The following is a 20,935-nucleotide window of genomic DNA, read 5'->3' as shown; positions in this document are numbered from 1 at the left end:
GACCCGAAATGTTATTACATGTATGTTCAAGGGAAGCTTATCCGTATGTTTTTATAAACATTCAATGCAGAGTAACAGTTCTTGGTAAAAGTGGGGGTCATAATGGGGAAACAAAAGATATATAAAAATACTTTCGGTCAAACAATGAATATTATCGATAATTTTCACTGTTATTTTTCACTGTTTGATACAATGAAATATCAGTTTTTATTCACTAATATTTCTCTATAAATCATCGTAAAGCAAAAAATAAATATACGTAAAACATTATACATTTTCATTTAAAACTCGAAACTATTGTTTATAAAATATGACAAGTTTTACAAAATAAAAAAGAGGCTTCTTTATTAACTATTTACAAGAGTATTTTAAATAACATTCAACATGGGTCCTCAATTTCTCTCATGTTTATGATATAATTGAAAATGCATTAACTCCTCCGCCCATTGCTCAGAGACCTGTTCGTTTCAATCTGCAAACACTTGTGCACAAGCCATTCAAAACGAAATAAAAATTAAGAAGAAATACCGATACAAACAAAAAAGTTTCCAAACATTCCTTCTCATATTCAACTTATGGTCCTGTGATTGACTTTTGAAAATACTGACGACAACATGTAAATTTTTAAGTGTACAAACCAGTTCACACTTGCATTCAACAAACATTGTAGTGTTTTTTTTTTACTTAAATACATTCTAGACAGACAGTCTTTTCTATATAAATAGACAGTGTATTTCAGCTAAATACTAAAGTACCAATAATACCAAAAATAAAGACACCTTTGCCTTACATCATTTTTATCCCCTGCTAAAGGTGGAGGTATATAGAATTGGCGTTGTCCGTCCTGTCACAAAACTTATTTTGGGCGGGGAATATCAATTCAACAAAGTTTCTTGTTTTTCATGAATCCATGTTATTTGTAAATGAAACCAAACTCCTGAACTGTTCCCCACCATAGTCCTCCATGTCTATGTCCCACAACCTTTAAACTCATTTACACAGTCCTAAATTGGTGAACTTTCCACTAAAACAATCATGAATGTTCAACTCAATTAAGTAGTGGTCAACTCAACCCATGAATCTTCCACCCAACCCATTAATCTTCCAACTTACCCATCAATGTTCCACCAAAGTCCTGAAACTTTCCAACCCATAATTAAAGAACATTGTAATAGCGCGTCTCAATTTTTACTTATATCACAATGGGAATTCAAACACAAACAAGCTTGTGGACTGACATTCATACATAACAAGGCAACTATATTGTGCGCCAGAACTGATTCAAGGGTCACCAAAAGCACTAGTATTCTCGCAAGTTCCCTGGATACGATATTAGCCGCAAATACGCAGGCTGTTCAGGAGCTACGGTTGCTTCATATGACAAAAGACACATTTTCACATGACGTGGCTCGTATGATCTTTTTTAGAATTCATCCATCAATAGAGTAATGTAATATACATTAACATAATCCAGCACCTTGTAACGAATAACAGTAAAGAAGCATTTTAGTACCTTACCTAATACACTTTTTGATAAACACTGTCATTAAAACCTGACTCTGTATATATTTATGTCATGTCTCACAGTCAAATCTCAAATATAGTAACGCCATTCAAAGTCGTATTGTCTTCTGTGCAAACCGTATGATCACTACCAGAAATATTACTTTCGACATGAAAATCATTTTCTGAATATATCCATGCAGTCAAATAAAGACTTCAACACGTTCATTCAGTGGTGGATAGGCTCAAAGTTGACACTTCTGGAAGGATCTGTGGGGAAGAACACTTGAGCCTGGGTCATGATACGCTTCAGTCCCTAAAATGAAGTAAATTTTCAAATAACTCGCTTTGACGTTTGCGTAAAGTATTAAAATCAAACCGTGTAAGAGTTTTAGTCCCTAAAATGAAGTACATTTAACAATTAAAATTATATATCAGAAATAGTACATTTCATAAATGATATATTTTAAACAACTAAATTATTTGTGTTCCCAACTTTTATACCTGAATCAAACGTCATAACTTCTCATCAAACTATAATTGAAGACATAACTTGTTCTTACTGACAATTTACTGTTTTAAACATATATAATATATATATATAACAAAACATTTAAATTGTACAGTAATGCTAGAGAAGAATGGACTTTACAATACTTTTTTTCTAAATTTTTTGTATCATACAGCCTGTCGTATTTTACACATATACAAAAAAGATAAAATGATAAATTTGGTAAGCAAGTTTTGTTGTTCTTCAAAAGTGAGGTTTTTTATAAGAAATTCCCATACTGTTACGTGAAGAGTCAGAAACACATTCACTGCACTGTGTTCTTAGGAATTATAAATAAAATGTGGGTATTTCACCCCCAATGAGGTGCCTCAACAGCAGGCGCATTTGCTTATGTACTTTTTCATGTGAGCAATTTTCCAGAGGTAAAACTTAATTAAGCGTCGCTACAAACTGTTACAGATGTTTGTTGGACTTTTTTTGGACTTTGCTTACATGGTGCGTTTTAAAGGTGATTTCTTTAGCAGCTCTGAACACTATTCAAATGATTTTTTTATATAAGTCTGACAAAAAAACAGATTGCAAGTGTGAAACTAATTACATGAATATTTTCCTAGATCACTGCCTAACAGTCTTGTAAAATAATGTATATGTATAAGTAAGCAGCACATAATAAGTATTTCCATGTGTCATGTTACATTTTGAAAGGTCTGATACTACCTTAAAAGAAAACTGCATCAAAGTCTGATACATGTAATAACTTTGGGTTCAGAGGCAATGCTGGCGGTAAACCCAACCCGCTCAGTAGCAAAGCAGGACATGCTCTGCCATTTGCCAAATAAGCCAATGGCTACAAATAAGAAAATTTGAAGAATCATAATCACCCATCAAATATCAAAAATAATTAGGACTCAGAAACAACGAGGTCAATTAGGCTATAAAACAGTTTGACCAAGCCCGAGCCCTGCGAAGTGAAAATTGCTAGTAACTCGCAGGCTGTTCAGGTTTTATGCTGTTTGCTACTTATCCATATCTTAAGGTTGGAAATGAAGCCTACAAAATTGTAATACAGCAAGAAAAGTCTCAAATTTAATTTGATTTTGAAAGAAACTAGAAACACGTCAAAGTGCGTATCTAAGTGGTAAACGGTTGAGAAATGACCACGGCCCTACCTGAATGTATTTTCTCTGTGTTTCGTCGTTGAGCACGTGAGCCACGTATCTGGATGAGATCTTCTCTCGGCCCGTACGGGCGTGGATACCCACCATGGTAACTCCGATGGGCCATGGAGCATTACCAATGGCCATCTCCAGGTAAGAGTCATTTGCCTGTGGAGAACGAAAAATTAGGTTATATTCATGTGCTTAGTTTCTGTGGGCTGCACAGAATTATCAGGGACAAAACTTTTCCATTTAATGGAATTTTTCGTTTCTTTCGAAATGAAAATACAGTCTTGGTGGTAAGAGTGATCCCTGATAAGTCTGTACAATCTGCATGGGCTTATCTAAGATGACTCCACACACATGCATTTAATCTCGCTTAAACAAAACTGTACTTATTTTAAGTTGATGGGCTCAATTTCACAAATTGTCACTTATTATTATATGAGTGTTCGTGTTAGTTGCAAAAGTAGCATAAATAAATGAGGCCCAAGGTATTTAAAAGCATATATTATGACATGAAAATCCTGAAAACAAAATGTATGTACTTCTAAAAATTGCCTGCATATATAAATATCATGAGGCCTGGGTATTTTAATAATTTGCTTTATCAAGACAATAAGATCTAAGGTTTTCATTGCATGTTGCTAGTCAAAGCGATTTTAGACAAGTTTTTCTGAAAATGATGGATGCTCCCCTTATGAAGGCGCTATGAGAATCTGTAACCAAAGTGTGACCTTGAGAAGATCTATTATAAGCCTCGGTGACCTTGACCTTGACCCCAGTGACCTCAAACCTCAGCAAAAGGTAGAGATCCATGCAAGATACCTACATGCCAAATATGTGAGAGATCGGTAAAATATTGAAGGCGCTATACAAAACTGTAACAAAGTGGGACGGAAAGTGTGACAGAAGGAAGGAAGTAAGTACAAACTGGCAACTATATGCCCCCCCCCCAAACTTTTCGGGGAGCATAAAAACAGGATATTTATTGCAGAGTTTAGTTCATAGAACAGATACTTGTAAACCCCCTTAAATCATATTATTGCTTACTTTCGAAAATCATCATACAATGGCAAGTTGGGCTTATTCTTGATGTTTTAATTATTGTTCCAACTTTACACCATTGAAACACAAACCGTCTATATTATATTAAGATGAGATCAAAGTTGCATCTTTGATGAAAAAGCAAGTATGATTCACAGTGGGACTTCATGGGATATTTCTTAGATGCCATGCATGAACACCACGCAAACTATTCTAATCTTACTGTCTATAAAGAAATAGCTGCAAACTTATCAAGTGTGTGGGTATTGTTTCTTATGTTACGGTAAAAACAAAGAAAAAAAAGCCACAGAGAAATTCTGATTGCAAACAAGGAAAAAAAGGGCACGTACAAACTTTTGTTGCTTAAGCATGTTTTACAGTAACAAAGACAAAAGGAATTAACAGAAATTCCTGGAAACAGTGTGTGTGAGCAACTAACCTTAAGGTAGTGCCTGTCCAGCAAGTAGCCCATGATTTGAACCAGGCACTCCAAGATATCCGCCTGCATGTTCTGAAATACAAACAGGATGACTACTTAGGCCTGTTCTGGGGAAATGGGTATAATGCATGTGTGCTACATAATGTCCGAGATTAGCGGTGCAGTCCGCACAGGCTTATCAGGGATAACACTTTCTGTCAAGACTGGATTTGGGTTTAGAACAGACTTCCTTTAAACAAAAATCTCCGTAAAAGCGTCAAGTGTTGTCCCTGATTAACCTGTGGAGACTGCACAGTCTAATCTGCGAAAAACTTAACGCACATATATTAAACCCAGTTTTCCAAGAACGACGCACAAATACACTGGCACCACTTTGTTCAAATAACCCACAAATGCGAGACTAACTTGGAATAAAAATTATTATATATCAACACCTCATGCTGATGACATATATGAAGTTTGAAAGTAATCACATGAGAAATATCAATGGAGTTATCAATTTAACATCTCCAATTTTAAAATAAAATAGCTTAGATTTTCAGATTCAAGTGAAAAAGCTTTCTCTGGATTTTTTTCATCATGTTCACCAAACTTTTTTAAATACTAGCATCAAATGCTTATGCTGAAACCATGTGTTGCATGAATGAATGCATTGTACATGTCTAAATGGCAATAACAGCATGCTTTGAGTAACTACAATGAAGTGAACTCATACCTTGGACTTGAGTTTCCTGAACATTGGCTTCATGTAGGTCACAGTCTGTTGGTGCATGGCAGCGTTCATACGTCCTTTAAGACTTCGCTTCTCTTCAACCGTTTTCTTGTTGATATCCAGTCCCCATGTGGTGAGAACAAACTGAAAATGGAAATGAGAATGAACTTCAATTCATTGTAATGGACTTTGACGACAATAGTTTTCCATTAACATTTTTATGGTGTGTTTAGATGCAACTAAGAATCATTTTTATTGACCGGGAGGTCATGGGTTTTATCCCAACTGTTGGATTGTTCTTTAGATCTTCCCCATAGACACCAAGTACCGCTGCTGGTTCTAGGCCCAGGAAACGGACTCGAGAGCTTGTCAAATAAAACTTAGGCTTTCTATGCAATCGAGCTAAAATAAATAGGTTCTACACTAATACAATTACCGGTATGGTTCAATACAGGTTGAAGTAAAAAAATTAAAATTTAAGATTGCACTGTCCTAATTTAAACAAGATTTGTTTATCAATAAATGCTACTGCCCCTGTTGGCAGCCTCTTCCATATAGATTGATATGCTAAATGGAACAACTGCAAGTTCAAAAGTAAGGCAATGTCAAGGTTAAAATGAGGTCAAAGACTATGAGTGTACGAAGTGTTCATTGAAAGAATCAAAGCTTCTCCATAACAGAATCTGTCATAAAGAATTGACCCAAAACTTTGACCTTCTAAAATAATCTTTGACCTTTTAAAATAATCCAAGTCAAAAAGTAAGTAAATGTCAAGGTCTAAACGAGGTCTGGTGATAATGTGTTGAGACTATTCAGAGATCCATGAAAGCTTTGTAGCAAGCGGTATTTATGTTTCAGGTTAGCCAAAATGTGGCCATTCTGAATTAGCCCAAATCTCAATGACAAGGTCAAAATAAGCTTTGGATGATGTTAGTGTATTGATAGTATTCAAAGACAACAACAATGCAAGAACCATAGCATTATTGATATGATACAAAACATGTTATTTTGAGTTCTTCTTAAAGATGGACATATGGAAAGGCATATAGATTTAACAATCGCTATATCTCTTTTGGGCATAAGTATACAATGTATACAGGGGCATAACAACGACTATCATCAGTTTAAAGTGAACAAGAAACTGTCGGAGACGGGTGATGCTCCCCAAAGGTTTTTTGTCACAATATTGCACTATATATTCAGATGAAAAGGAAACGTCTTGAGGGCACAGTAGTTGGGGGGACAAGAATTTTTTTATAGAAAATTTCAAAGGGCCATAACTCTGTGAAAAAATCATTCGACAAGAACCCGCTGATCATATGCACATCTCCTCTTGGTAGTGAAGCTTCCCATAAAGTTTCATTGAATTCCGGTCTTGAGTTGCTGAGAAATAGCCCGTACAAGAATTGCACTATGTGTACAGTTTAATAATGGAAAATTTCAAAGGGCCATAACTCTGTGAAAAATCATCCGACCAGAACCCACTGATAATATGCACATCTCCTCTTGGTAGTGAAGCTTCCCATAAAGTTTCATTGAATTCCGGTCATTAGTTGCTGAGAAATAGCCCGGACAAAAATTGTGCACGGACGGACACATGGACACACAGATGGACAGACCAAGCGGCGACTATATGCTCCCCCCAAAATAAATTTTGGGGGTGCAAATAAACAAATAATTATTATTATTATCAACTACAGGTTATGCAAAACAGACAATAGCTTAGCAATATAATAAGAAGGAATCAAATGTTTAGCACAATTTGGTATATTTTCCAATACTAGTAATCAGACCTTGAGGTATCTCAGGATGATGTCTTGGTCTTTGTTGCTGTCACCTTTACCCAGCTGCTCCTTCCATTGCTGCAGCAAAACAAAATTTCATACCAAAATGGGTCTTATGCCAGCATAATTCCAGACCAGCCTGCGCAGTAACACAATCAGAAGCTACCCTGTCTGCTATAAAACCATGCAAGATTAAGAAGTCTCATTCATTAATCTCTATTTAACTTTAACAGTAATTTTAGTGATATAAGGTAAAGAAAGTTCTCAAACTCAAACTGCTATACCACAAAAGACCAGACATAATTCATCAAGATTGAGTCATAATTCTGGACTCTTTTGTGGAAACATGATTTTTCTCAGATTTGACCTGTTGAAGTAGTTTTCCACTCACATGATATAGATTCAAACTTTGCTTTGATATTATAAGATAAACATTCTGACCGAGTTTCAGCATGAATGAGTATTAAATGAGTCCTTTAGAATGTAAACAAGGTTTTTCTAAGCATTATTCTGGCGACCTAGTTTTATGAGAAAAGTGACCCAGTTTGGACCTTTGCCTAGATATTGTAATGATGAACATTCTGATTAAGTTTTATTAAGATGTAATGATAACTGTGGATTCTAGTGTTATAACAAGCTTTTGCAGATATTTTACCTAGTGATCTAGTTTTTTAATGCATGTGACCCATAATCAAGCTCTATATTGGTAAGATAAAAATTCTGGCAAAGTTTCATTAAATTGGATGAAAGTTGGCCTCTATAGAGTTTTCACGCGATTAAATTCCCAAAGAACTACACAAAGCTGGTTGCCAGACTACACGCTGACCACAACAGCTAATCATAAGAAGTTAAAACCTAACTATAAACCTTTCATGCATGTATAAGAGTCATATTTTGCAGAAGGTTTCAGACCTCTAAATCGTCTAATGTGGTCCCATCATCCTTGATGGAGACTGTGTGTTTACTCTTGCTGCCCCCGTCCCCCTCTGTGGACTTCATGATTTCCTCCATGTAGTCCTCCTCAACTCTGTCCATTGCAGCTTTGAAGTCATTTGCACCAGCACCCATACCCTTAAATACATCATCAAAAGAAATTACCCTTGCTCTTGAAATGGGTTTTATGCACATGCAGAGAGTGCTGTCCCTAAGGATAATCAGGGACGACACTTTGCAATTTAATGGTATTTTTATTTCATGAAAGACTAGCCAAAATTATTTTTAGGCTGAAAGTGTTGTCCATAATTAGCCTGTATAGACTGCACAGGCTAATCTGGGATGACATTTAATGCACATGCATTAAGCCCTGTTTTCCCAGAGCAAGGCTCTAATATAACTTCACTAGTTATAGAAATAATCTGTGGTTTTTGTGTCTATAGTCACTGTCTAAGTGGAGAAATTCATTTCAGCTATATAATTTATAATACATTTGGAAAATATCATTTTTTAATCGTCCATACATATGAACATATTTAAAAGAACATGGTCTTGGCTATGTATACCTCTTTGTTTATATTTCTTTCACAATTAAACAAAAGTCAAATTGCAGAGCCAACACATTTAAAACAATTATTTCATAAAGCATGCAACAAATAAAATGTTTCAGAAAACAACAAAGTTACTTTATTGAAGTCCGGTTCCATGGCTTCCAGTCTCTTCAGTCTCACAAAGGCATCATACTCAGACTCACCAAATAGCAGGATGGGTTCCTTTAAATCTCGAAGGCGACGGATAACCTGCAACACAAGAACGGGCCAAATGTTGTTCAAACATATTCTGTCTTTTACCAGGGCTTTATTATTTCTTATAACAGCAGCCTTCTTTAAGTTACATTCATTACTTCAAAATCATAACTTAAACAAAGTATACATTTGTTTCCTTTAAACCAAACATACAGGTATACATGTAATGTTTAGGATACGGATTCCCATAATATGATAATAACCCGTGGATTTATTTTTTTTAATCATTTTGTATAGGCACTTGTGTGCTTACGAAATTCTTAAATACATTATAGTCAATATTGGCCTTATTTTAGTTTTAAAAATAGAAACTAAATTAAACTGGATTATCTGGCAGTTGACAAGAGTTGTTGTATTCATGTATCCAGATATCAACACATACGTTAGGGTTTACTAAAATACTAAAATAAAAGTGGGACTTCCAACTGGAATTTGGTACATGTACAACCGGATTATAAGGTTTGGAAGTCTGGAATTAAAACTTTTGAAAGCTAGTGGAAGGGCTGACAAACCTAAAGACATTAATGAAGAATCAAATTCAATTAAATACTTGAAGTAGTGTAAAAGATAGAGTAGTTGGACCCACCCCAAAACCAGCTTATTATGCCATCGCCAATTAACTAAGTGCAGCTTAAATCAGCACTCTTGATAAAGGGAATGAGTCATGTTACTCTTTAAACCTATGCAAAAAGAAATATTATAAGTATACTTTTACTCTTTGTGGTAAAATATGATAAATGGTCAATATGATAATCTATTCACCTTCATATTTTATTTGCATATTTTCAAAAACATGTGCATGAATATAATCATATTTTGTCATTAATTTTGTAACAACTACAATTATCTACTACAATCTAAATTAATATCTTAAAACTTAAATTTCTTATAAATATCACAGGCTTTAAAGAAAAGTGGCCTTATTGCACCATTTGCATTCACATAACTTTTTTGCAGAAATGATGCAATTCTCAAATGTTCTTTGAAATAAATGAACATTCAAATGCATATTGATTTGCTGAAATAAATCATGTGCTTTTGCTAAAACAATTTTAATACATGTGCTTATCAGGGGTGATTTTACCAATAAACAAGTAAATTGGTACGCTGACATAATAAAATGTTATGGGTAATGAACTTTTACCTGCAAAACTAACGTGCACAAAAGATAAAATTAATGTAAATGTTTATGATTTTATTTGTATTATATTCTTATCAAGAGCACTGTTAAACTATTTAATAAATGATGATTAGTCTTATGATAATGCAATCACAGTAACGTAAATCAAACTAAAAGCTATATGAGTAAGTCCATACCTCTTTTCTGTGAACAACCATTTGTTCCTGTGTTTTCTTATCATTTCCAGACATTTCTTCTGTTTTGGGATCCTGAAAAAGTGCAATAAAATTCTCATTTCATTCTGCTCCCCTGGTACAAATGTGGATATCTTGTCGATTCACTAAACTCAAAATCGTTTTACAATGCTTTAGAATTAGCTGTGACTGTACAAACGTGTCATGATCCTGTCAAATAACAAAAGACCCAGTCAATAAACATCCCATCATTCTGCAGACAGATCCAGTGAAACTTCAAACAAAGATTGAGAAGTCATATCATTTAAATTACAAAAAAAATGTCAACTTAGCTCTTGATTTTTTTACACAATGAACACATTTTGAACTAGAATTTCAAAAGAAATTTGTCAATGGGTAAGTTCTGTTACATGAAATACTCAATTGTAATCTTACCTCAATAACTTCCACACTCTCCACTCGCACACTGCGCCTGTGACGACTCCAATACTCTTCTGCTTGTTTAGCTGCCAGATCCCCTCGTTTAAAGTACTTCTTATCAGGAGCCTGTAAGCAGAGACAGAAAAAACTACCAATAATTTAATGGGTGCTGATTAGTTCTTCTTGAGCTTTAAGAACATACATAAAGCTCAAAGTCAAAGCTCAGTCTGGTAAAGGCATAAACCATGTAAAAAAAATGTCGCAAACATACCTCACTCAAATTTGCTGAAGTTTATCATTTGGTTAAAAAATTATAAATATTTTAAACTTTGGATTATCTTGGTGTTTTCCATTGCAGAAGCAATATGAGCAAAACAAAAATATTTATGATATTTCAGTTATTTATTCAAAAGAATATTTTATGTGTTGAATTTTTTTATTTAAATGCAGTGTGGACTCAAGGCAGCTAATTTACATAAAAATGCCACAACCCCGAGTGTCAATAGCTGGGAGTTGGATAACTGCTGCTGTAACCCAGCAAGAAAAATCTCTGACCACCATGGGGATTGAACCCTGGACCTCCCGGTTCAAAATCATGCAGACACTCTAGCGAATCGCTATAAAAGCTAGCTCATATAGCAAGGCAGTAAAAGTTCTCCCTATACCGAACTCTGCTACATACTCCCCTCCAATTGTGAAATTCTTCCACGAATTTCCTACTGCCACAACATCCGAGGGACGACACACATGGTGGGTTTTTCACGTTGGGCGCCAATGTAACCCAGCCAGAAAAATCCCCAACCACCATGGGGATAGAACCTGGGACCTCCAAATCAGGAAGACACTCTTCCGCGTCGCTATAAAAGCTGGCTCATATAGCAAGGCAGTAAAAGTTCTCCTTATACCGAACCCTGCTACACTGCGATATCCGAAAACAAAAAGAATATCCGAAAGTGTTGTTTTTTATAGAAGTTTCATAAAAACGTTACCATGATATCACTATTTTCCTTTAGCTGCCGTTTCTTTCTCTCTAGCTCTGCCTTTAAAATATCCATGATTTTATCATTTAGAAATTTATATATGAGCTGATGTTGTTATCTGTAAGACTTCTCGCATCGTTTGCCTTTGCTGTTATTTTTGTTGTTGTTGTTATTATTGAATCAACACATATCGAGTATACGTTAAACACTTTTTGATTGGTCAATGTAGACAGATGAGTACTGTTATTAGCCAATGGAAAAGCGTTTTGTCAAATTTTTTGATAAACATTAAACTGAATGTCCCGGATGAAAATATCTAAACATGACTGCAAAATATCTTTTGGTGATATCTATTCTTAATGTTCTTAACGTTTCTTCTGGGCTAACAGTTGCAACTTACAATATCTGGAACGAGATGTTTAACTGGGAAATGCGAAAGACACGAATTGTTGAAATGGTAGTGTTTCATTTTCTCTCAAAAAAACAATTATTGAAGGACTTGTTACTGTTAGCAGTTTTTGAAAATTAAAAAGATTGTATGCATTGTCGTCAAACAAGCAAAAAACAATTCCGACTCTAATGATTCTAATTCTTTTCATAGATAATTTTGCTAATACATCATCTAACTCTTGTATCGTTCCAATATTAAATTGAATTATCGTTCGGTTACCACGTACAGTACACTCCACGCGTTTTCCCCAATTTCCCTCCATACTCCGCGGGTTTCGACCTGGAGGGAGATTAAGAAAATCCCGCTAGACGCGGCGTTTGCATGATTTTGGACGCGGCGGTTAACGATCGGCAAAACTGATAAGCCGACGCGGCGGCCCTCCGCGTTGGCAACGCGGGGGAAACTCCGCGTTTTACGAGATAACGATCAATTTTATTTTGTTGATTCCTGATTTTCAAATAAAATTACATTTATTACAATTACATACATGTACATGTAGTATAATATTTACAATTAAAAAAAACAACCAAGATAGATCGATCCCGACGTGGTTGTAGAAGAAGTTGTTGTTGTATAGAAAACTCGTTGATTTACGACACACAAAACGTCGTCTTTTAACTAATACTTACCAATTAATATAAACACAGTTTGCAATATTGTTTTTATTTTGATAATTTAATCCAAAGTTTTCATGTTAGCAGGTGATTTTCTATACTGAACATGTATACAAATGACCAAGGACCTTAAAAATCTCGCAAATCTGTGTGAATTGACAGTTTGACGTAATCAAAGAAAAGCCGCTTTCTGTCTAAAGGCATAACTTACTCAAGTAAACACGTTCAACGAATGCATAAGGAATGGTTTTAATTGGCGGAACAAAGTCAATTCTCTGCTCGCTAATGCATTGATTTTCTCTTTGTTTGTAGGTTATTCCATTGATTGCTAAAAGGTGGTAACTATTGAGTTGATAATTGCATTTAATATTCACAGTTGTATTCTTGTTGCGTCGACATTCTAAACAATGTTTACCAGTAATAATGGACCAAATCGGCAGAGTGACATTCACACATGTTAATCCCTTTTGTCAAAACACCGCAGACAGCAGTCTACACAATAGGTCAGTAGACAAGCTTTGCGTGTTTTCATAACGTCAAACAGTTAAAATCCAGTTCCGCCTAGATGTCTTCTTTAATCCGTTTATAGTACAATTAGTGTTAAAATAATTACTCTACTAAAATACCGTAACGATAAAGATTCGGCATGTTAGATTTGAAATTATTTTAGAGGAAATATCAACTTATTCGCGATATAATTTCGTTAATAAATACCAAAGAAACTTTTAACCGAAATCAACAAAATTCAATGTTCTCTGCGCTACAAAGTTTGTATAAAAAATAAATACACGCACGCTTTGCAGGAGTATACATTGTACCTTGACCTTGTACATTGCAGCATAATTTTCGCGCGCTTTTGTCGGGAAATCTAATGATGACTGTATATTGGAAGCATTTGTAAACGTCGTGTTAACAACTAAAAATCGTAGTGTGTTTCGGATTACAAATTATTATTCTCATTTGGAAATTTTACGGAACATTTATTCTTGTGTCATATGTGTTTTGATTTAAATATTAATTTGTCAAATGTATTATATTAGACTATTTCATATTGTAGACGTACCTGTGAATTAAAAAACAATTTTGATACGTATTAATTTTCTATACAATTATCTTTTTTATACATGTACTACAGTATTTAAACAATTTATTATAACAATGTTTTTATTTTTTGGCATGCCCAGTAGCACACTGCTAACGCGGCGTTGCGCGGCGATCACTGATAAGAACGGAAAGTGTCTGCATTTACCGACTAGCCTAAAGTAATACACGCCGCGGGAATTAGCGAACGCGGCGTAACGCCGAGCGTTTTATCGAGTTCACCTCCCTCTTCCAACGCCGCGTGAACACTCGCTAGCAGAAAAAAACCCGCGGAGGGAGCGCGTTTTTTGGGGAAAACGCGTGGAGTGTACTGTATTGAGGAAACGAGTAACAGAATTGCTTAATTAATGAAAACAATTCAACAATAAATGATTACCTAAATAGAATCATTTAATTCCCGTTAAAGCCGTGTCAATTTTTTTATTTACAATGTGTTTAACCGCGCAAATCTGATAGTACCATACACACCCGCAATAACATCCACTATAACGTTAATAACTGCATCATGTGCAAATGTTCTTTCAAGCGATACCTATACCCACAACTCAAAAAGAACCCACGACTTGACAAGAACCTACCACATTACATTCTAGATTACTTAAGAGCTAAAACAAGAACACAAAAATATAAAATTTTGAAAATAAGGAACTACTCCTGATTTTTAATTTCAGGCACAGGGGTATGCCTGTGTGTTAAGGCCTTGGTGAAAGGCCTGAAACATCCCTGCTCATACATTAGAATAGCTCTTTATTTTTCAGATCAAGGATTCACAGGTAGATGTCATAGCTTTGCAAGAAGTCAGAGGTAGTGAAAGATTGACCACAAACAACCAGTTAGAAGAATTACGGACATTGTTACCTAGAGAGTACAAATGGTCCTACTACAAAATGGCTACTAATGTCACGCTTCTGGCTGATATGATTGATGCTCCCAGGGGCCAAGAAGGTGTGTTCATTGTGTCAAATGTTTGGGTATTCTCTTTGTTTTGTTTCCCCAGCTTTGTTGACCCTAGCTGAGACCATTAGCATTGATCAATTGAACTTCCACTCAAAGATTGCTCAGTCGTCCAAGTGATAAAAGATGAAAAAGAAGCCTTCTTAATGCATGTGAGTTCATTGTTGTCCCAGATTAGCCTATGCATTTTGCACAAGCTAATCAGGGACTACACTCTCCTCCTAGATTTGATTTTTATGCTCCCCAAAAAATTTGGGGGGAGCATATAGTCCCCACTTCGTCTTTCCGTCTGTTCATGTGTCCATCCGTGCACAATTTTTGTCCGGGCTATTTCTCAGCAACTAATGACTGGAATTCAATGAAACTTTATGGTAAGCTTCACTACCAAGAGGAGATGTGCATATTATCAGCGGGTTCTGGTCGGATGATTTTTCACAGAGTTATGGCCCTTTGAAATTTTTGATTAACTGTACATATAGTGCAATTCTTGTCCGGGCTATTTCTCAGCAACTAATGACCGGAATTCAATGAAACTTTATGGGAAGCTTCACTACCAAGAGGAGATGTGCAAATTATCAGCGGGTTCTGGGCGGATGATTTTTCACAGTGTGATGGTCATTTGAAATTTTCCATTAACTGTACATATAGGGCAATTCTTGTCCGGGCTATTTCTCAGCAACTAATGACCGGAATTCAATGAAACTTTATGGAGAGCTTCACTACCAAGAGGAGATGTGCATATTATCAGCGGTTCTAGTCGGATGATTTTTCACAGAATTATGGCCCTTTGAAATTTTATATAAAAAAATTATTGTCCCCCCAACTACTGTGCCCTCAAGACGTTTCCTTTTATCTGAATATATAGTGCTATATTGTGACAAAAAAATCTTTGGGGAGCATCACCTGTCTCCGATGGTTTCTTGTTTTTTTAAGAAGAGACTTCCTTTCAACAAAGATTGAAAAGCCATATCCCTGATATGCCTCCGCTAAGGTAAATCAGGACTGACGCTTGACACACTTGCTTTAATACCAGTTTTCCTAGAACATGATGGGAAAATTAATGATAATAATATAAAGGGATTGTGGTATGCACAATGAAGGAGCGAGACATTGTTTCATTAAACTAGGTTTTTGGAACATGTACAAATAACTTAACTAAAAAACTCTTACTTATATTTTTTGATGGTAACTAATAGTCATGTTTTTTCATCAACAATAATAACATGCATCTCTCAGTGTCAGATATCAGTACTTGTATTTGCATAAGTTTCAATATTCAGCAATTTCTTTCCCAACTGGGAAAAGTTCCAGTACTACCCAAGTTGGGAAAACACAAAAGGTTTGGCAAATTCGCATTGTGAAATTTTAAGACTGGAAATTATGGGAACTTAACCTATCTGAGAATTCTTTTACATGCCTTTATGCTACAATGTTCAGTTTCAGTGTTCATTTTATTCGATCACTTGCAGATACGAACTTTGCTAAATTGTCTTTCCTTTTGCGGATTTTTTTTTACTTTTAAATGAAATTGAGAATTGTGTAAAATTTTCCTTGATTGGTAAAGTGCTGTTTATAATCACTTTATAAAGAAGAAAAAAAGGTCGCAAATTGTATTTATCAAATGTATGTTGAGGGTTGAGGATGAACCATTGTGTCTTTTGATGTACAGGTATTGGAGTGATCAGCCGATGTGAGATTGTGGACAAAACTGTGACCTCTCTGCACCCAAATACACAGAATCCAGACAAGAACAGACGCCTTGCAGTCAGTGTGCGAATCAGAGATGCAGCTGGGCTTATCTTTGACCTGGTTGCTGTCCACTTGTCATATTACAGGCAGCAACAATGCGAGAATATTGCAGATGTGCTTAATTTTGTTAATAGTAGGTTTGCTGCAGAGTTCTAGAACTGTATTCAGTGCAATATGCATGACACAAAGTATTTCAATTTTATACTGAGGTACACATTTTTGACTCTGAAGATGTTTTTTATTCAATATTCCTGCAAGATGAATCCTTTCTTATGTTTAAAGAAAATAAAAGTTGAAAGAAAATTAGAAAAATTAAGATTTTCTCTTTGCTCACATCCCTTAATTGTATGTTTGAATATAACAATCATGGAATTTTTATGTTTTGCACACACACAAATGTTACTACAAATAATTATTTCTAGCTTTAGCTCGGCTGTTTTCGGAGAAAACCCGAGGTATTGTCATAGCCAGCTCGTCGTGTCATCCGACGTCCGCGTCGTGCTAAAACCTTAACATTTTGTTAAGGTTTTGAACATTGGCTCTTAAATCAAAGTGCTTCCACCTACAACTTTGAAACTTCATATGTAGCTGCACCTTGATGAGTTCTAACCCATTTTTGAGTCACTAGGTCAAAGGTCATGGTCACTGTGACCTCTTTAAAAAAAAATCTGACAAGCTGTCATTTATTCAAAACTGCACCCGCAGCCGAGTGTGGCACCCGTTATGCGGTGCTCTTGTTCATAACTTCTGATGTTTTGACATGTGTCGGACCATAAGGCATAATGCAAGTACTGTCATGCTGAATAAAATTAATAACCAAACACAAACGTCATATTTAGTACACCATTTCTAATAATTTGAACTTGGGTAACTGATTTCAGAAAGAGATATGCAGAATGTGATACTGTTGGGTGACTTCAACACTTACAATGACTATGAATGGCCTGTGAGGTTGGTGACAGATAAGCTGGACCACAACAACCCTTGTACACGCCTCATCAACAGCAAATGGCCAAGCATAAACAAAGGCTTATACAAAGATGCATGGGTATCTGCCAATCCAGAGGAGAAAGGTCATACATTCAGTAATATGGTATGCTATGATTTAATATGGTATGCTATGATTTAATATGGTATGCTATGATTTAATATGGTATGCTATGATTTAATATGGTATGCTATGATTTACATCAATTAATTGTGAAGAAATTACTGATATATCAGTTTATGCAATCATTAAGATATGCATATTCTATTGTTACTGGTCTGTTATAGCAAGCAGTTAAACCAGTCATGGAAATTAGCAGTGTGGCTTAGCAGGCCCTCATTTAAATATGATCCCCTTCATGCAAAATAGGTCTTATGCCATATGCAGACAGACATTTGCTCAGTCTGGCCAATAGTTGTGAGGTCATGTAAGGTCTTGTGGTGACATTACCACACAGGGTAGCTCCGGACCAGACTGTGCAAATGAATAGACTGGTGTTGAGGTAAGTTACCAGCATGTGGCATAAAAGCCTTTTTTGCATAACACTGCTTATATTTTTATTTGAGGCCAACACAGTGTAACAAGCCAGCCTATATTAAACCTGCAGTCTGAGCAATCCTATTCAAAGTTTAACAAAGCAGGGCTTCCAGGATTGTATGAATTTCAATCAGTGTTTGACAGTCCAACAAGTAAATATGTTCACAAGTAAATTGACCATGGTAGTGTCTTTCAAATAAATATGGTGTTTACACATATAGTTTCTCTCAGGTACATGTATTACCATTTAATTTAAGACTAGTTTTGCATTTTAGTGCTCAGCTTGCAGGTCTGTATGAATACCAGTTAAAGCTGATGTGTCTTTAGTGTAATGGAAAGGTCTTAATCAAGAAAAATTTCTGTTCGGAAAAAAGAAAGTTTTGCATAATTGTAAAATGTTTTCTGATTAATGTTAACATCGTTATGGCGACTTCCTTGGGATTATGGCATTGATTCAATCCCGACTCATGGAACTTTTAAGAGACCCAATCCTGGTTCTTCCCATAAAACAGACTTTAAAGTCTCTCTCTCAGCCTAGCGCTTTTGATGCAGCCAAGCTTCCATAAACTGACCTTCAGTAAATGTATTGATATCTCTTTCAGCCAACTCCGGGATTAGAAAGCCGTCCAGACAGAATCATTGTGAGCAGCCATCTTCATGTGAAATCAGTGAAGCTTCTAGGAGTTGGTTCAAGGTACAGGCAGAGATATGAGGGCGCCATCCATTGGTCCAGATTTGTAACCGTCGTCCAATCAGCATGGCTCTCTTATCATGGAATATCAGGGTATCCTTGCAGACATGACTGTGGACCTCATGGCTCGTGTATTTGTGGGATTTGTGTTGCTGTGGGCAACGAGAACAACTGCAGGTTGCCAAACTGTGAACAGTGCAATGAACAGACGTTTAAACGTGGTATAGTCATATTTGTAATATTTTTATTATTTCTTGTCCATTTATTTCATTCAATTTTAGCAATATTGAGCATAGGTTCTAGTTCATATGGCGATGTTGTCTATTCAATACTTGGATTTAAGTGTTGCCTGTTTAATCCAAAGTTATGTGAAACTCAAGCTAAATTCTCTAGGAAAACAAATGTGCTTTTACGACATTGCCAGAAATGGCCGATATTTCGGCTGCCTCCATATTGGCAGCTTCTGCTGTCCATTGTTTTGTTTATTTGTTTATACATGTATGCAAAAAATGTACTTGTGAATGTTATCGATATAACTTACAATATATTGGCAGAGGAATTTTTTCCTTCTGATCATATGATGGTTATAGCAGATGTATCATGATGTTGAAAATTGTCATAAGTTTGTTAAAAAGTAGAAAATAAATATTTTTTCTTTTTTGTCAACATGACTTGCTGTTAGCTCCATATAAATCATATGCATCCTTCAAAAATGGGTATTAAATGGGTATTGTACTTGATGTGTCCAGCCTAGCTCTGGGCATGCCTACTTAATGTGTCCAGCCTAGCTCTGGGCATGCCTACTCAATCGCACTCGGGTGAGGAGCTACACTGTCAGCAATAATCACGAAAGGTTTTTTGGCTCGTTATCAGACAGGGCAGCTCCTGACCCCACTGCGCTATTGCCCAGGCTGGTCTGTGATGAGACCTATTTTTGTTTGACTGTCAGTGCAAGTGCGAGCTTACTGTCAGAGCTTTTCCCGATTAAGTTCATAATTCATTATGCATTTCAAAACAATTAGCCACAACTGTTCTTTAATGGATATGGCATGTCATGTGCAAGACCTGTGGCTCTAGCTTACATGTCCAGTTCATTCTAAAGGGTCAAAGATGGGTATGTTGCAAAATTTCTCGACAGTAAACTACTGGCACTTAAAAAATTTGTGTGACTCGTACTTCAATATTAGGGAGGATGTGCTGCTTAAAAAGCAATTAAGGTAATGACCATACTTCAAGGTAAATTATCAAAGAAAGGACGTGATACAAGTTGTGCAGACTGTAACTTCAGTACCTGTAATTCAGCCATGCAATTTAAAATAATATGTCCTACACATTCACTGTTGAGAGGACTTATTGAACGCAATACCTGTGACACTGGCCCAAAAGTGAGGGTCACGCTGTCACTAACATAATAATTCCTCGACTTGCATCTGAGTTGTCAACAGGTGCAATGGTTTGAGAATTGTTCGTACTGCTGCCCCCCGTGAGGGTGGACCTGTTTTCCTGAAAACCACTGTGTTGTTTTCCCTCTCAAGTATCCAATATGCAAATATGGAGGATCACAGGTCAATGCCATCTCTTAACATTGTGGAGAAAGAAATGTCAAGTTACAAGCTCTGTGACCGTTTCCTTGGACTAGGAGATAAATAGGAATCTTCCTTTATTCCCATGTAACCAGAATACCAATGCATATGATCTTAGAGGAGTGTTTTCTAGATTAAATGCTTCGAAATTTTATTAAAACTAATTAGAACAGTCATTGAATTTGACAAAAACCCTCTATGGCTCATTTCAATGAGGTGCAAAACTTGTAAAATGTATCTCCATATTTGTGTACTTCAGATCAGACTTAGAGACAAAAGGCTTCAAATTGATATATTTAATCAATTACCAAAGTTCAAGGGCACATAACTCTGCAAAAAATACACAAAAGCTTGGTATTGCACTTTTACATACATGAAGCATAAGAAACGACTGTATCAAGTTTCATTTTGATGCACAGAACACTTCTCACAACACAAAGAACCGATGTACAATAATGTAGATACATATATCCAAAATTCGACTAAATTCAAGGGCACATAATTCTGCAAAGAATATCTTGAGATACATGCTAATAATGTCTCGCACTTAACTATCAATAAAGTATCAACAACATACAGTGTATCTATAATTTGAATTTGATAAGCAGAAAACTGAGAAACCAGTTCATGTCATGAAGTACGTATGAGCAGCATAACAGAC

General features: G+C 35.8%; 4 protein-coding genes across 5 annotated transcripts in view; 3 read left to right on the top strand and 1 right to left on the bottom strand.

Moving 5' to 3' along the window:
• The window catches only part of LOC127859568 (mucolipin-3-like), a 297,009-nt gene that overhangs the window by 57,523 nt on the left and 218,551 nt on the right, over nucleotides 1-20,935 (top strand). The window lies entirely within an intron of this gene.
• LOC127859558 (uncharacterized) overlaps nucleotides 1-20,935 on the top strand; it is a gene marked incomplete in the record, with an annotated part of 282,340 nt that overhangs the window by 182,729 nt on the left and 78,676 nt on the right.
• LOC127859790 (pre-mRNA-splicing factor 18-like) lies at nucleotides 159-11,783 on the bottom strand. The gene is made up of 10 exons (XM_052397299.1): nucleotides 11,616-11,783; nucleotides 10,642-10,752; nucleotides 10,210-10,281; nucleotides 8,773-8,886; nucleotides 8,066-8,224; nucleotides 7,163-7,231; nucleotides 5,373-5,513; nucleotides 4,658-4,729; nucleotides 3,184-3,339; nucleotides 159-1,819 (listed from the first exon to the last, which is right to left on the bottom strand). Exons 1-10 carry the CDS (start codon nucleotides 11,679-11,681, stop codon nucleotides 1,733-1,735), a joined length of 1,047 nt encoding a protein of 348 aa, XP_052253259.1. The 5' UTR covers nucleotides 11,682-11,783; the 3' UTR covers nucleotides 159-1,732.
• On the top strand, nucleotides 11,905-19,357 carry LOC127859741 (uncharacterized). 2 transcript variants are annotated; one of them, XM_052397252.1, is made up of 5 exons: nucleotides 11,905-12,063; nucleotides 14,531-14,717; nucleotides 16,396-16,608; nucleotides 17,357-17,568; nucleotides 18,603-19,357. In XM_052397252.1, exons 1-5 carry the CDS (start codon nucleotides 11,929-11,931, stop codon nucleotides 19,293-19,295), a joined length of 1,440 nt encoding a protein of 479 aa, XP_052253212.1. In that variant the 5' UTR covers nucleotides 11,905-11,928; the 3' UTR covers nucleotides 19,296-19,357. The 2 variants fall into 2 exon arrangements, with proteins under 2 accessions (XP_052253212.1, XP_052253220.1); XM_052397260.1 differs by having other exon boundaries at nucleotides 17,357-17,548; nucleotides 18,603-18,735.

This window comes from Dreissena polymorpha, chromosome 1, assembly GCF_020536995.1.
Source record: "Dreissena polymorpha isolate Duluth1 chromosome 1, UMN_Dpol_1.0, whole genome shotgun sequence".
NCBI classification, from domain to species: domain Eukaryota; kingdom Metazoa; phylum Mollusca; class Bivalvia; order Myida; family Dreissenidae; genus Dreissena; species Dreissena polymorpha.
Note: the sequence above shows the minus strand (reverse complement) of the source record. Positions and strands in the feature narration are given on the sequence as shown.